At 50.2% G+C, this 13612-nt stretch overlaps 1 protein-coding gene across 3 annotated transcripts in view; it reads right to left on the bottom strand.

Annotated features, from left to right (window-relative positions):
- The window catches only part of CBFA2T2 (CBFA2/RUNX1 partner transcriptional co-repressor 2), a gene marked incomplete at its 3' end in the record, with an annotated part of 63791 nt that extends 52969 nt beyond the window's left edge, over positions 1–10822 (bottom strand). For 2 of the 3 annotated variants that reach the window (XM_082325924.1, XM_082325925.1), the window contains exon 1: positions 10742–10822. In XM_082325924.1, the coding sequence (XP_082182050.1) occupies positions 10742–10769 (28 nt within the window). In that variant the 5' untranslated portion in view covers positions 10770–10822. The remainder of the gene's footprint in view (positions 1–10741) is intronic. The other variant, XM_082325926.1, reaches the window with a different exon arrangement.
- Between the last annotated feature and the right edge of the window lie 2790 nt (positions 10823–13612).

The raw sequence follows: 13612 nt of genomic DNA, 5'->3' as shown, positions 1-13612 counted from the left end.
ACAGAACCAGTCGTGTCGAGGGGTAATTTCTGCGCTATATCAGTGACTGGAATTACCAGAGCTTTGCCAACAGCTTAATGAGATGGAAACTCACACTCCCACTGCCAGAATTTGTTTGTCAGGGGATAAATTATTTGGATGCCCCAAATATTTTGCTTCTGTGTTATAAAACAGGTGTGAAGAGGTGCACCTCCAGTCACAGAGCTGCCGCTTGGAGAATCACAGCCATTTGGACAGTACCGTTGGTGACGGATTTAAATACCGGGCATGCTGCGTGGACGCAGGCAGATCTGTCCATTGGCTCATCCTCACCCTGGTTGTTCCTGCTGATCTACAGACTCACCCCATGTTGGAGAAGCAGAGTCAGCAGAGAGAAGGCTACTGCACGTGGTCACCCAAACAAGCCCACGCATGCCACCACTTCTTGTCCCATCTGGGTTTTTTTGCTTTTCTTTGAGGCTAACTGGAGAACCGGCATCACCCTGGCCTTCAGACCAGAAGGACCAGCAATGGCTGTTGAAATCCTGCACAAAGGAGCGCAAAAATCAACTTGCTGCAAAATTCTGCTGAGGGAGGCTTTATGCAGGGCAGAAAGGGGTGGTTGGTGCGTTTGGGGAGGCACCGGGGTACCACTGCAGCACAGCGGCACAGTGCGAGGAGATGCACCTCTGACGTCTGTTCCTAACAGGGTTTGCTCATAGGTCACTGAGCATGGGAAATATTCCTGAAATAACAGCGGGCTTTCACTGAATGGGGCTCTCGGAGCCGGGATGGTGGCTGAGTCACATCTGCCCAGAGTCCACCTGAAGCAGGACCAGCTCCTTGCAGTGCTGCCAGATTCTCCAAGGCTTCCTGGGCCACCTTACAGCACCAAGAGCACCAGAAGAACGGTAGAAGTGCAGTGCTGGTGGGAACTGAGGCAATCCTTATTGACACATGCAAAAGGGAAAGCAGAGGTCCTATGCCAACCAAAATATCTGGTATCTGTGAGACTGAAGGCAAGAATTTCTGCACCGACAAGATCCTGGTCTCCGATGGTTTGCTCAACTGTCCATGCACCATCAGAAAAATCATCAGCACTGATGGAGCATCAAGGAGATGTGGTAAACAATGTTCCGGAGTGGTGACTGAGTCTACAAATGTTATTTTTGCAAGCATATTTTACCATAAAAATGTAACAAATTTCATTCCATTTATATCAAACTTCGCTTTCTTAATTAGAGGTACAGGGCTCAAGGGAAACTGCTGTAATTATTAAATGGGAAATAAAACCTGATGAACACAGTAGCCACAGTGACTGAATACTTAACATTTAAATAAAACTGGTAGCAGGCAAATCAAGAAACATCTAAAAATTACCTGCCCAACAGTTTGTGTGCTCTGATAGTTGTGTACCCATTCACATGGACAAAGAGGTTTTATTTTTCCTCTTGCTCAAATCAGTACAACACAGGGGAAAAAAAAAAAAGGTTTGTTCAATGAGACAAGTATATTCAAGTAGAAAAAGGATGGACAAGTGCCTGTGAACATTTCAGGAGTACCGCAGTGCAAGGCCAAGCGGGTGCTACTAGATATGGGCGGCAGGGATGGTAAAGTTAACGTCAAAGCGGGCACAGGTTGCCTCCGCCACTCCCTGTGCAAGGTCCTCATCCATAGGCTTTCCAAAAGAGGAGTATCTGCGGCTGTCCAAGATTCTTCCCAAGAAGATTCCATCAAATTAACTTCTAGGTGCTCGGCATACCTAGATACAGAGGGCAGACCACACTTTCACAGAAAAAATCATTCCCTGGGGGAAAAGAAGGCATGGACCAGTGTATTCTGAAATGTGGAGTCTCAGGTGGACTAAGGGCAGTAATCTGGAGCCAGGTATTTTGCAGCAGAGGAGTAAACAAACAGTAGTAAATGGATGCAGACAATCCACCATAAATTCAAGTTTGTGTGATGCTGATTTGCAGTCCCTGATACCCCACAGTCAGATTTACAAGCTCTATGAACAAGCCACTGCCTGCATCTCTAAATTCTCCTTTCTGTGTACGCCTTTACAGGTGAGGAGTGGCTTGGCCGGAGAAATGGATGCACAGGTGACAGCAGAGACCAGGTACAGGATCCGTTCCTGCCTCTGTGCTTCTCCATCCCACAGCCCTGAATGGTTTCATCTCCACGAAGGTCCTGGGGAAGCTCTCCCAGATCTGCTAAACTAGTTTGCTTCATGGTTGCCACAAATTTACCGTATTTTTTTTTTCTGGAAACCATCCTCCATCTCTCCACCTCCAAGCAGGTCTCCTAACAAAAAAATTTGGTCCTGGGAAACAGATGGCTCTGCGATGAGGACATCAAGTTTAATACAATTTCCATCTATGAAGGGGGAGGAAGAAGAGAGTAGAGAATGCACAGAAAGCTAGAAACCTGGATGCATCAGCTTGTACATGCTCCCAGCCATAGCACAAGCACTGATACATCCTCCAGCACGTGCCCAGGAACAAACAGGAGGTAGGTGTTTGGGCTGACACAAGTAATCTCAGGCTAGGCTTGAAGGTTTTTCAGTCCTGCCCGATCTGCGATGGTTTAGGAGTGGCAATGCATCTGACGTTCCTGAAGACGACAGAGTTTCTCAGTATGGCGTAAAGTACAGCGTGTATCATTACTCACCACAGGAGGGTGATCCATTAGCATCCGTAGTGCAAAGAGGGAAGCAAACAGCAGAAGGAAAGCAAAGCACTAGAAAGAATTTCTGGCTAGAATTTGCTGCTTTAAATCTTTGCACAGGCTGCGTGCTGCAGAACGCCACGCTCGCATCACGAATGCAAAATGGGCACAAGGCTTCCATCCAACTCAGATTTAATGGGAGAGAAGATAGATCCGCTCGTTGAGAAAAATCCCAATTGTTGATTTCTATTTTGTCTGGCGATGGAGCGCAGTATTCCTCCGTCCTTGCTGCCAAAAGTGGTGGAAGTACAATGTACTTTAAAGTAATTACAGGAGCTTATCCCAGAAATGGCTGCATTTCAAACTAAACAGGAGATGCACAAGTGGGGAGTGGCTCCCTGATGAATGTTTAACCTGCCTTCAGACCTCAGGATGAAATGATGCTCTCCAAAACAAACCATTGCTGTTTGCTTCCAATACGTGTCCAATCTGTCTCCCTTTTGCCTGCCTAACCCTGCTAGCACCTCCATGCTATGGCTGGCAAATCCAGGGCAGCACAGCCCCAGCGCGGCAGCCACTGCCTTCCTACAAAGATGCTCGGCTTGGTCTAGGCTTTTTTTTGTTGTTGAACTGATGTCTCTCTGACTCCTCAGAAAAACTGGCTAACATTTGGCTGTGCCAACCCTGCACTCCCCTAAATACACAGCCTGGGTTTTGCAGTACGCCTGGAAGTGTTCAGTATTCTGATTATTGGTACAACAGCCACAATTATCCAAATAAAACTATTACTATATTGGGCCTTAGATCATAAATAGAACTTAATGGATTTTATTACATCCCAGGAAGCAAGAGCTACAGAAGGAAAAGTATTGCTAAGAGTGCATTGCTGCTACCTATCAATTTCTCCTTAACACTCAGCACTTAAGAAATACCCAAGGAAACACACTGCTCCCACAGCATAACTATTTCAAATTCCCCTCTGAGCTCTTCCCTTTTAGCCAACTCGCATGGTACGTTTTAGCAGCTGAAAATTAAAGGATCACAATATTGAGCCTTCAGGTATCAAGTTCACAATGGAAATAGCAGCTGACACAGAAAGGGTGCCGCTGAGCACGGCGGTAATAATTCTGTTGCCTCGGAGCTGGAAGCAGCTCCCTTACACAAAGTTTGTTATTTAACTCAGCGAGAAATGAAAGAAAATGCCACAGCCATGGATTTATTCCTTACACAGACTCTTTCAAATCATACACTAAAACCAGAGCCATGCTAGCAGCGAGAGTCTTTAACTCAGGCTGCAGCATCCTCTTTAATCCAAATACGTCCCTTTCAAGTGCCAGTGAAGGCGGTGTCCGCGATAGCCTAAGTGAGGGCTGCTTGTCTTTCAAGCCCATGCAAGCCCTTCTGCTGGAGCCCAACCTCCAGAAACCTTCACAGGAGCCAAATGCAACTAGATGCGTGGGATCCAACAGCAAGCAACGACAAATCTGGGATGTCCGACAGCCACCGACCTCAGGGAGAAGGGCAGGAACAAGGAGGGCTCCTGCAGGGCCATGGGAAGCCAGCCAGATACGCCTGCTTCCCGTTTGCCCCTCCTCACATCATCCAGGAAAAGCCATCTTGCCACCCCCGGGGACTCCCCACCTGGCCTTGCTCCGCGGTGACAGCCCAGGCCTGCTGTTATCTCCCAAACAGATGCATTTATTCTCTTGAGAGCCTCCCACGTCTTATCTAGCCGGCAGTTTCCAAATGTCGATTGCCAAGTCCAGCTAAAACCACTTTAAGCTCTTTTAGACAACTATTGCTGAAAGCATTTCGGCTGGGGAGAGAGAAAGGCGGAACGGCAGCCGGGCGGCAGGGTCTCCCCCTCGCCATCCTGCCGGGACGGGTGTGGAAAGCACCTCCCGCACCCGGCTCCGGTGCTGCTGTAAACAGGACCTGGCACGGGAATGGATGTACAGTTTACAAAGATCCCTTGCTTCAAGCAAATTTGCCTCTCAACACATGGCCAAACTCTCACGCAATAAATTAACTATTTGGCAGCCACCGAACTAGCGCTGGAGCCAAACCAATTAGGGTTTAATGTGATCCCAATTTCCTATTTCTGAGACGGGGTTGGGGGGGGGGGGGGAAGAGAAGGAGAAAGAGGAGGGAGAGAGAGCGAAGTAAATCCCCTCCTCATTTATAAATCCTTGCCAATCATCCCAGATAAACCTGTCACCCACAGCTCTAAATCTGTATTTGCACTCACGTGCTCCAAGGGACGCTATGGGAAAAGGCGCATTGGATGCAGCCAGCCTGACTCCTAACATGTGTTTTCCATACTTGGGAAATTCAATCATTTAAAAAATATTTACCAAGCTTTGTTTTTAATTAGAAAAACATGACAACGGATAAGGCGAGTTATTGTTTCTAAGCTAGAAATGTCAGAGATCCTAATGATGTCAGAAGATAAACCCTGTTACCAACCCACATCCACGGTGCCAGGGCAGCAAATGTTTCAAAGGTTTTTTTCATCCCCCCTCAAAAGTTCAGTGCTTTACAGACACAATTCATCAGTGGCTTCTTGGCCCCCACCAAACCTAATCAGGGAGGAGTAGGAGGGAAGATTCCTGCCTGCAGATCTGCTAGACGGGGTGTTTTAATGCAAAAGAGCTTGCACAGCGGGGGAGGAACATGGGAGCCATTTGACTTCTTTGTGTTTTAACATCCTGACTACAGTACCTCCCCAGCACATGCAATTACCTGCCATCACCTAAGATAAGCAAATTAATCTCATCCGCACCTGGAAATGCTGCAGGCTGAGATATCCCCATCCTTTAAAAATGTGTTAAATTAAGTTTCTGCTTAACCACGACCGACTGAAATGTTTGCTCCCAAGAATCTAGCCACAAAATATCATATCCCACAATACTCACATAAGAAAAGAAAGCTGATCGTGCTCCAAGAGACAACCGTGAGAGTCCCGGAGCTCTGCCCACCCGGGACAACGTGGGACCGCACAGATGCGCCCCCCACTACAGCCCCTCTTCCATCGCAGTTTGTTCAAGCACCTTCAGCCAGATGCAAAGAGACTCTGCAGGCAGGATGCAACTTAGAAGTATAAAGCAAATATTTGTTGGCTAACAGACACAAAAGATAGGCGGGATGTAATGAGTTATTAGGCTAAGCATTTGTGTGCTCACTGCTCCTGATAAGGCCTCTGAAGACTCTATGCCGACCAGGCCGGTGTCAGGGAGGGTCCCTGGATCAGCTCCCCAGCGCTGCCGAGCTGCTCTCGGCCACCAGCCCAGTCCCACCAGTGCCAGCGACTGCTCGACCCAACCATCCCTCACCAGCCCCTGGCCAGACCAGCCTACTCCGACGTACACCAAGCACATACAGCCTCCCTGTTTTCTTTTCTTTAGGATTTTATACCTCCTTCTCCTCCCCCCATTGCCTCCTGTCAGAAACGGCATGATAAAATGCATACAAAACGCAGGCAGGTCCCAGGTGATATATTTGGAGGAACTTGCTGCTACAGCAACTAGGTGCACGATTAGGAAGCGACAGACCAATGCCCAAGAGATCACAAGGATTAAAAAATGCGGATGTATTTAGTTCAGGGAGAAGCTGGTACTGATGCTAACAAACTGATGTGTCTATCGAGTCCACTTGGAAAAAAGCAGCAGTATTTCTGCAAACATTCCCTAAATATTCGTCCGATTATTTTATGACATCCGCAGAAAAAAATGGCTAATGCTACACTTTCCATTCAAAACCATACCTGTAATGAGAGAAGTATGTAATATTTCAAAAAGCTTCAAAGTGTCACCTGTGGACCTAAAGTCAAGACAAGAGCATGCCATTTCTCTTCTGAAAATATCCTTGTAACCCAAGGTTGAGGGCTATTATCAACTACTATCTTAAATGCCAACATAAATCTGCACTAGAGAAAATCCCTGCCTGAATAGTCTGATCCTTCAAATTATACCAACACTGCAAAGCACATCCTTGAGACAAACATGCAGATTTTGACCTCAAAGTCCAATTGCCAGATAATTTACTACCTGTAGAAGTTAGTGCTTCTCTCTCTAGAAGAACATGAAATGGAGTGAAGAACATTTTAGCTGAGCTCTAAGATCAGGGTTGATTAACCTGGACTGCACATAAACAGCCAAAACGAACTCCAGTGACACCTTCGTAGCCGAATCAAACATGGGTGCGCACACACGTGGGGTGCGGCAGGGAGGGATGGGAAGGTGACAAGGACACAGGAGAAGTTTTTCCACCCCAGACACTGGCTGAACAAGTGCCTTCAGGAAGGTGATTTTCAGTCTGGAAGAGCTCCAGGTCTTCCATGTGTCTGGGTGGAACTGAAAGTCCCACTGCTTCTGGGACTTTCTGTAACCGAGGGGGAGAGAGATTCACTCTCACTCGCATGAGTTTTACAGCCACCTCCTTCTTCTGAAGTCAAACAGGTTACCTCTGGTTCTTTACAGCAAAAGGGAAACCCAAGCAGTCCCGCTCCAGTGGTTTATGGCAAGATCTCCTAGCTGGGAAGCCCTGGCAGTCCAGGCTGATGGAAACTGTACTCCGCTCGCTATTCCACTCCAGTCCTACTTCTAAGGGAGCCAACTACATGAGCTCTACCTGAAGTATATGCTCTTTTCTATCCTCAGAGAAGCTGCAAATAAAAAAATAAAAAACCTTTTTCTTTTTTCTGACTGCTTTAAAAAGTCAGTATATTTCACCCTCCCAAACACTGTTTCAAGGCAAGAGTAACACCTTAAGCCTTTTATTTTATGGCACATGAATATCAAGACTAAGTCCCTGAAATATCCATGTAAGAAAGGCATGTTCACAAGAGTCAGGATGTGCCTTAAGCCAATATGGAACATCCCAAAGTTTCAAAGGAGTCCCACATTTCTCCTTTCTTTCTGGATCATTACTTTCACACTGAGCACTGACCCACTTCTCTGTAATACATACCCAAAGAAATCAAACAACCTCCTGACATTGCCAGTAACTGTATTTATAATACAGCAGAAATCACTGGGCTGATAACCAGGGCAATGCATATAATTTGTGCTTATAAAAATTATGAGTCTACAGCTGATTATTCACTTGCTTGAGCCCAAAGATAAAATACAGCACTGTTTGTGGGCAGATGCTAGGCCCAAGAACTAAGCGATGCCTTGTGCCAGCGTTCAGCCTGTTCAACAACTGGCGCTAACAGGACATCATTACCTGCTCTATTTACAAAGCTGCCGAAGACTGTACTGCATATTTATGTGCTCATCCTTATAAAACAGCTTTATGGCTCACAGGGCTTATCACCAGCACTTCGCCAATGGATGCTGAGCCACAGGTGTATCAAAGCTGCATAAGAAATGATGCTTTACCTGCCACTGAGCCATCCGAAGCACCCCAGGTGCTTGTGACCCTCCCAGGCCAGGGGCTACAGCCTTGCTGTACCTGCTGGCATAAGGTCAATGCAATCGCTTCCTGAGCCAGTTCTGTCAACGGGACCCAGATGAAAAGCTCTACTCTCAGACATGGTTTAATATTGCAAAACTGAGCGGCTACATATATGTTTATACGTTCCTGCCATGATCAAGCAAAACATTTGAACAACTTGCCCAAGGTTGCAGAAAGTGTCACAGCTGAGAGAGGAACTGGTTTCACATACCCACTCTGAAGCTATGGCTTTAGGCACAAGATTGCTGTCTCCCTTAGCTTCAATTATTTTTAAGTAGGATTTCAAAGGCCTGCCTCCTCCCAGTGCTCAGTCTAAGAGAAACAGGGAATCTGACCAGTTTCTGCATACACCACCAAGCTGCACCATATGCAGACACATGGGATGGGATTTGTTTCATCTAACTCCTCATTGCCAAAGCCTGAGCCAATTATCCTGGACTCCCCTTGCAGTCAATGAAAAAGCTCAGGCACCTCCAGCATGTAATTCATCTCATCCAGAGAGAGGTGTCCAAGACTGGCGAGGTGAATCACCCTCGGAAGCGCCTGTTCCTCCGCTGCAACTGCAAAGGGAGCTTGGAGAAAGGAGATCAGGCACAGAGGACTGACTTTTGGACAGCGAGGCTAAAGCAGATGATCTCACCCGAGCTCCTTCTGTGGGGCCTTTTCTTCCAGGCGGACAAAGCAAAGAGCCCTCCCTGGCAGAGAGGTTAGGAGCCCATCAATCAGGTACCAGGGTTCTGCAAACCCTCGTGTATGTTAACATGGCTTGCTCACTTGCTGTGCCCTCCTCCCACAGCAGCCGCCTGGGCCGCTGGCTGTTTCAAGTCCACACGCTTTGACAGACTAATATTTGTAACTGCCTTAAGGGATAACAACCTCACCCCGAACAGCTCCACACATTTTGCGCTAAGCAGCACGATAAAGTATTCGCCTACCCTCTGCAATTTCTGTCACTGGGTAATTCCTTCTCCGTATTGGGAATACAGCTTTCAGGGTGGTTTCCACATGAGCGTCAGCATCTATCTTCACATTGCTTCCCTATGAGCAATTACACTTCATTTCAAAATTCCCTCATTTCCTCTGAGCTTTGGGATGCACTTTTAACTGCTTTTCTCCCTTCGCTGAACTAGGACTTATCAACAGAGTTGCCTCGAGGCCGTGATCCAGCCCTGCGCGCAATGGCCCGTCCAGGCTGTCACCATGACCGGCAGACATCGCGGCTCCATCCGGCACCTCGTTCCTCAGCCCGGGACAGCTCACAGTCCTTTCCCGACTCTGCATAAACAAATGCTGTGTGCACAAGCACAGATGAGAAAAATGATCAGGAGGTTAATATGGTGGGAGGCACAGGCTCACCATCTACCCTGCTCCTTGGCAGCAGCAACGCACTTCCCTGCTCTCCTGACAACCTCATCGCTTTCAGAGAAAGTGCAACTCTTAGAATCATAGAATCATTAAGGCTGGAAAAGATGTTTAAGATCATCAAGTCCAACCATTAACCTAACTGCCAGGTCCACCTCTAAACCATGTCCCTAAGCACCACATCCACACGTTTTTTGAACACTTCCAGGGACTTTGATTGCACCACTTCCCTGGGCAGTCTGTTCCAATGCCTAACCACTCTCTCCATGAAGAAATTTTTCCTAATACCCAATCCTCCCCTGGCACAACTTGAGGCCGTTTCCTCTTGTCCTATCGCTTGTTACTTGGGAGAAGAGACCGACCCCCCCCGGCTCCAGCCTCCTTTCAGGCAGTTGTAGAGAGCAATAAGGTCTCGCCTCAGCCTCCTCTTCTCCAGGCTGAACACCCCCAGCTCCCTCAGCCGCTCCTCACAAGACTTGTGCTCTAGACCCTTCGCCAGGTTCGTTGCCCTTCTTTGGACACACTCCAGCCCAAAGTTTGTTTCTTCTGGAAACAAACCTCCTGTTTTGAGAAATTAATGAAAACGGAGCTCCAGCTATTCACCTTCCCAACCCCAAACAGCAGAGGATGCTGTAAGGGCCAGGCTTCACGTACGCACACACCGGCCCGGTCGCTGCCCGTCTGAGCGCACATCATGGGGCTGTCCACCACTGAAGCCTCCGGCCTGCTCCTGGCCAAGCAAGGGCTGACCCCAGGCGCTGCAGGCAGCAGCCCTGCCGCTGCCCGCCCTGCCCTGTGCCGGCGCTGGGTCACCAAACCCCCATGCAGCCTGGGAATTAAAAATAAACCCGGTGGGCCCCCCGCTGCCGCGTGGGTTTTGCAGGTGGGGGTCTCCGAGGCTGCTCCCAGCCCGGCTGCCTCACACTTTGAGGGCGATGAACCGCATGCTGAGAAACGCACGCAGGCAAGCACGTACATTATACATTTTTATATATAAACGTGTGCAGCTGGAAGAGCCGAGCAGGGCGCAGCACCCCTCTCTGCACCCCCCGGCCGGGCAGGGCAGGGCAGGGCAGGCCCGGGGGGGCTGAGCCCGGTGGCGGGGCCGGCGCCCCCGCTGCACCCCGCTCCCCGCCGCCGGCCGCGCCGCCCCCCGTCGCCCGAGGCCCGGCCAGGCCGAGGCGTCCCCGCCGCCGCCCGGCCCCGCTAGGCCCTTCGCCCCCGTCCCAGCGGCGCCGAGCGGGCCGGCGCCTCCCCCCCGCGCCGCGGCTCTTACACTGGCAGCCGCCCGGGATCCCCACCATCGCCCGGCTCCTCGGCGCCTCCTCCCGCTCCCCGCCGCGGCCCCACCGGCCCGGCCCGGCCCTTCGCCGTGACGCGACCGGGGGCGCGGCCTACCCGGCCCGCCCCTCCAAGGCCGCGGGAGGCCCGGCCTGCTGCCGGTTAGCGGAGCGGGAGGCCCCTCTTTGGTCAGAGGCGACGCTTTATAGCTGAATTTAATTATTAACTTTAGCCTAATTACTGTTTATGGCCTCCCCAAAACCATCTCACCTTCTCCCCTCCTCTGCGCTGAGGTCTCCCTGCTAACATGGAGGTGTTGCAATACCTGAGGCCCCGGTGCTGATAAAGTCCGCAGCCCAGCACCGGGGCCTCAGGTATTGTAACCAAAATGTCTGAGATGCCTCCTGGCACTTCCCACAGCCCAGCTGCAGCCCCATGCCCGGAGGGGTTGGTTTCAGTGAGGTGGCCAGGTTGGCCTGGAGGGACATCAGGTTCTGGAGATGATATTTCAAGAGTTGCAGGACGAGCGGGATGAAGAATTGGTGGAGCGGTTTGGAAGCAACCTTTGAAGATCATCTAGTCCAACCCCAGGGATATCTTGCACTAGATGAGGTGGCTCAAAGCCCCGCCCAACCTTCATGCCCCAGTGATGGGCCATCCGCAACTTCTCTGGGCAACCGGTGTCTCGCCACCCTCATTGTAAAAACTTTCTTCCTTACGTCCAATCTAAACTGACCCTCTTTGAGTTTAAAACCACTGCCCCTTGTTCTGTCACTACAAGCCTTGGTAAAAAGTCTCTCTCCATCTTTCTTAGAAGCCTTTATCTATTGAAAGGCTGCAATAAGGAAGAATGGGGCTCTTCCCAAGGACCAGCTAACCCCATGGTCCTTCTGTGGAAAGGGGGGGACCCGAAAAGCCTTGCTACAAGGTCTCATGGTGAGGTGTGACTTTGTTGGCCAGGGAGTTCTGTGTGTCAGGAGATCTCCCGTGGGCTGCTGCTTTTCCACAAATGCCCCAGGGAGTCTGACCACAGGAAAACACCTTTAGATTTACATGGAAAATAACCCAAAAGTTAAGTCAAATATCCACATCTGAGCTGAGACGCGAGTGTTTTGACTCTGTCAAAATCCAATTCCTGAGTGCCATTTACCTCTGGTAGGTACCTCAAAGCCCAGAAATGCTGGAGTTGTGATCATGAGAGCTACACCGAGAGCCTGAGAGCCCTGCCCGGGGTTTGCCAAGGCTGCAGCCTTGTGCTGACATCTGATCGGCATCCGACAACTAAGCGCAACCCTGCTCCCATCCTGGAGGGGTTTGCCATGATAGGTGTTCTCTAGGGACACTGCAAGGAGGCCCGCTGGGTCAGGGACTTCCCGAAAGACTTGAAAGTAGCTGTAGGAGGAAGATCATGTGTCTGCAAATTGGGTTATAGCTGGGGTTTCTGTTCCCAGCAATAAAATATACATGTGGTCCTGGAAGCAGGGCCAGGACCCAGTCTCCTGTCCTAGGTAGATGTCCTCATCACCAGTTAGCAAGTCATGCTGGTACCAGTGTGGCTCTTGATGCCCTGCTGTCTCTTGGCTCAGCCTCAGCAGAGCTCATCACCAGTGAAGGAGAGCTCTTGGGATGGAGCAGGAGATCAAAACGGACTGCCCTAAGGCTCTATCCATCCCCGCAAGTTGCTGCCTGTATAATCAAGGCAGCAAGAGCTGTGGGCCCTACTCGGCTCTCGGGGAAAAAAGGGTACACAGGTCTGGGCTGCTGTTTCCCAGTAGGACCATGCTCCCTACAAAATGGGTTTGAACTCCCCCAGTTCTGGGCTGGTGGTTGCTGGCCAGCAGCCTGTTGAAAGCTCAGCTGCGGGTGAGCTGCAGCACACTGCAGCTTGGCAGTGGTTAGCTCTAGATGCTCAGGGAGCCATGGGCTCGTTTTGAGTTTGCTGGCCAGGAACAGGCATCTCTTGGGCCCAGACATCCCATGATGGAGCAGATCCAAATTTGTGCTAAAATGACAGGAGCATCCATCTAGTCCCATCGTCCTCGTTTTGACTTTGTGGCTTTGCTGCTTCCCCTTGCAAGGCACCAGTGCTTCCCTGGACCAGCCTGTCCACCGGAGCCTGCATCCCCTGCATGGCCCTTATCTCCTGCCATGCTGGCTGAAGCTTGGCTCTGGCCTGTGTTTACCACCATTTCAGTGTCATCTACAGCCTTGCTGTGGCCAAATTTACACTGGTGAAGCAGAAAGGGCTGTTGTGTGGGGTGCTGATAAGGGCTTTGTTTTAATTTAGCTAGCCTCCAATTTAGCTCCATCAGAGGCTTCACCAACATGATGGGAGCAGCTCCCCAAGCCACCTGGCTGTGCTCCCCAGCCGCAGCCTGGCAGCTCCCCAAGTCTCACCCACGCTGGAGCCCTCCATGTGCGTGAACGCGGAGGAGGAGATGGGAACTGCTGTGCTGACGGTTGGGGCCGTTGCTCCCCTGCTCCATGTCCTTTCCCTCCCGGGCACCATGACCTTGGGGGATGTGCCCTGGTGTGAAGTGTCACTGCTCGGAATGGGGAGGAGGCGAGGAGGGCTGGGGCCGCAAAGCAGAGTGCTGAGATGTGCTGGGGGAAGATTTGAAGGAGGAGCTAATGTATTTTCATCTTCCTTTCTGTTCAACAGCTTTGGTGCTGCCCAAGGTAAAGCCACGGTGGGCACAGAGCAGCTCCATTACATGCATTGCTGCTTTGTTCCTAAAGATAAAACAGCTGCAGACGGAAACCCCAAAGATGAGAGGATTGTGCTAAATAACGCTCATAATACCCGCAGAGTACCAGGACAGGGTACATACAGGGACTGATTTTGCAGACCTCAATGCCAATGAAA

Source organism: Platalea leucorodia (assembly GCF_965183815.1).
Source record: "Platalea leucorodia genome assembly, chromosome: 13".
Classification (NCBI taxonomy): Eukaryota; Metazoa; Chordata; class Aves; order Pelecaniformes; family Threskiornithidae; genus Platalea; species Platalea leucorodia.
Note: the sequence above shows the minus strand (reverse complement) of the source record. Positions and strands in the feature narration are given on the sequence as shown.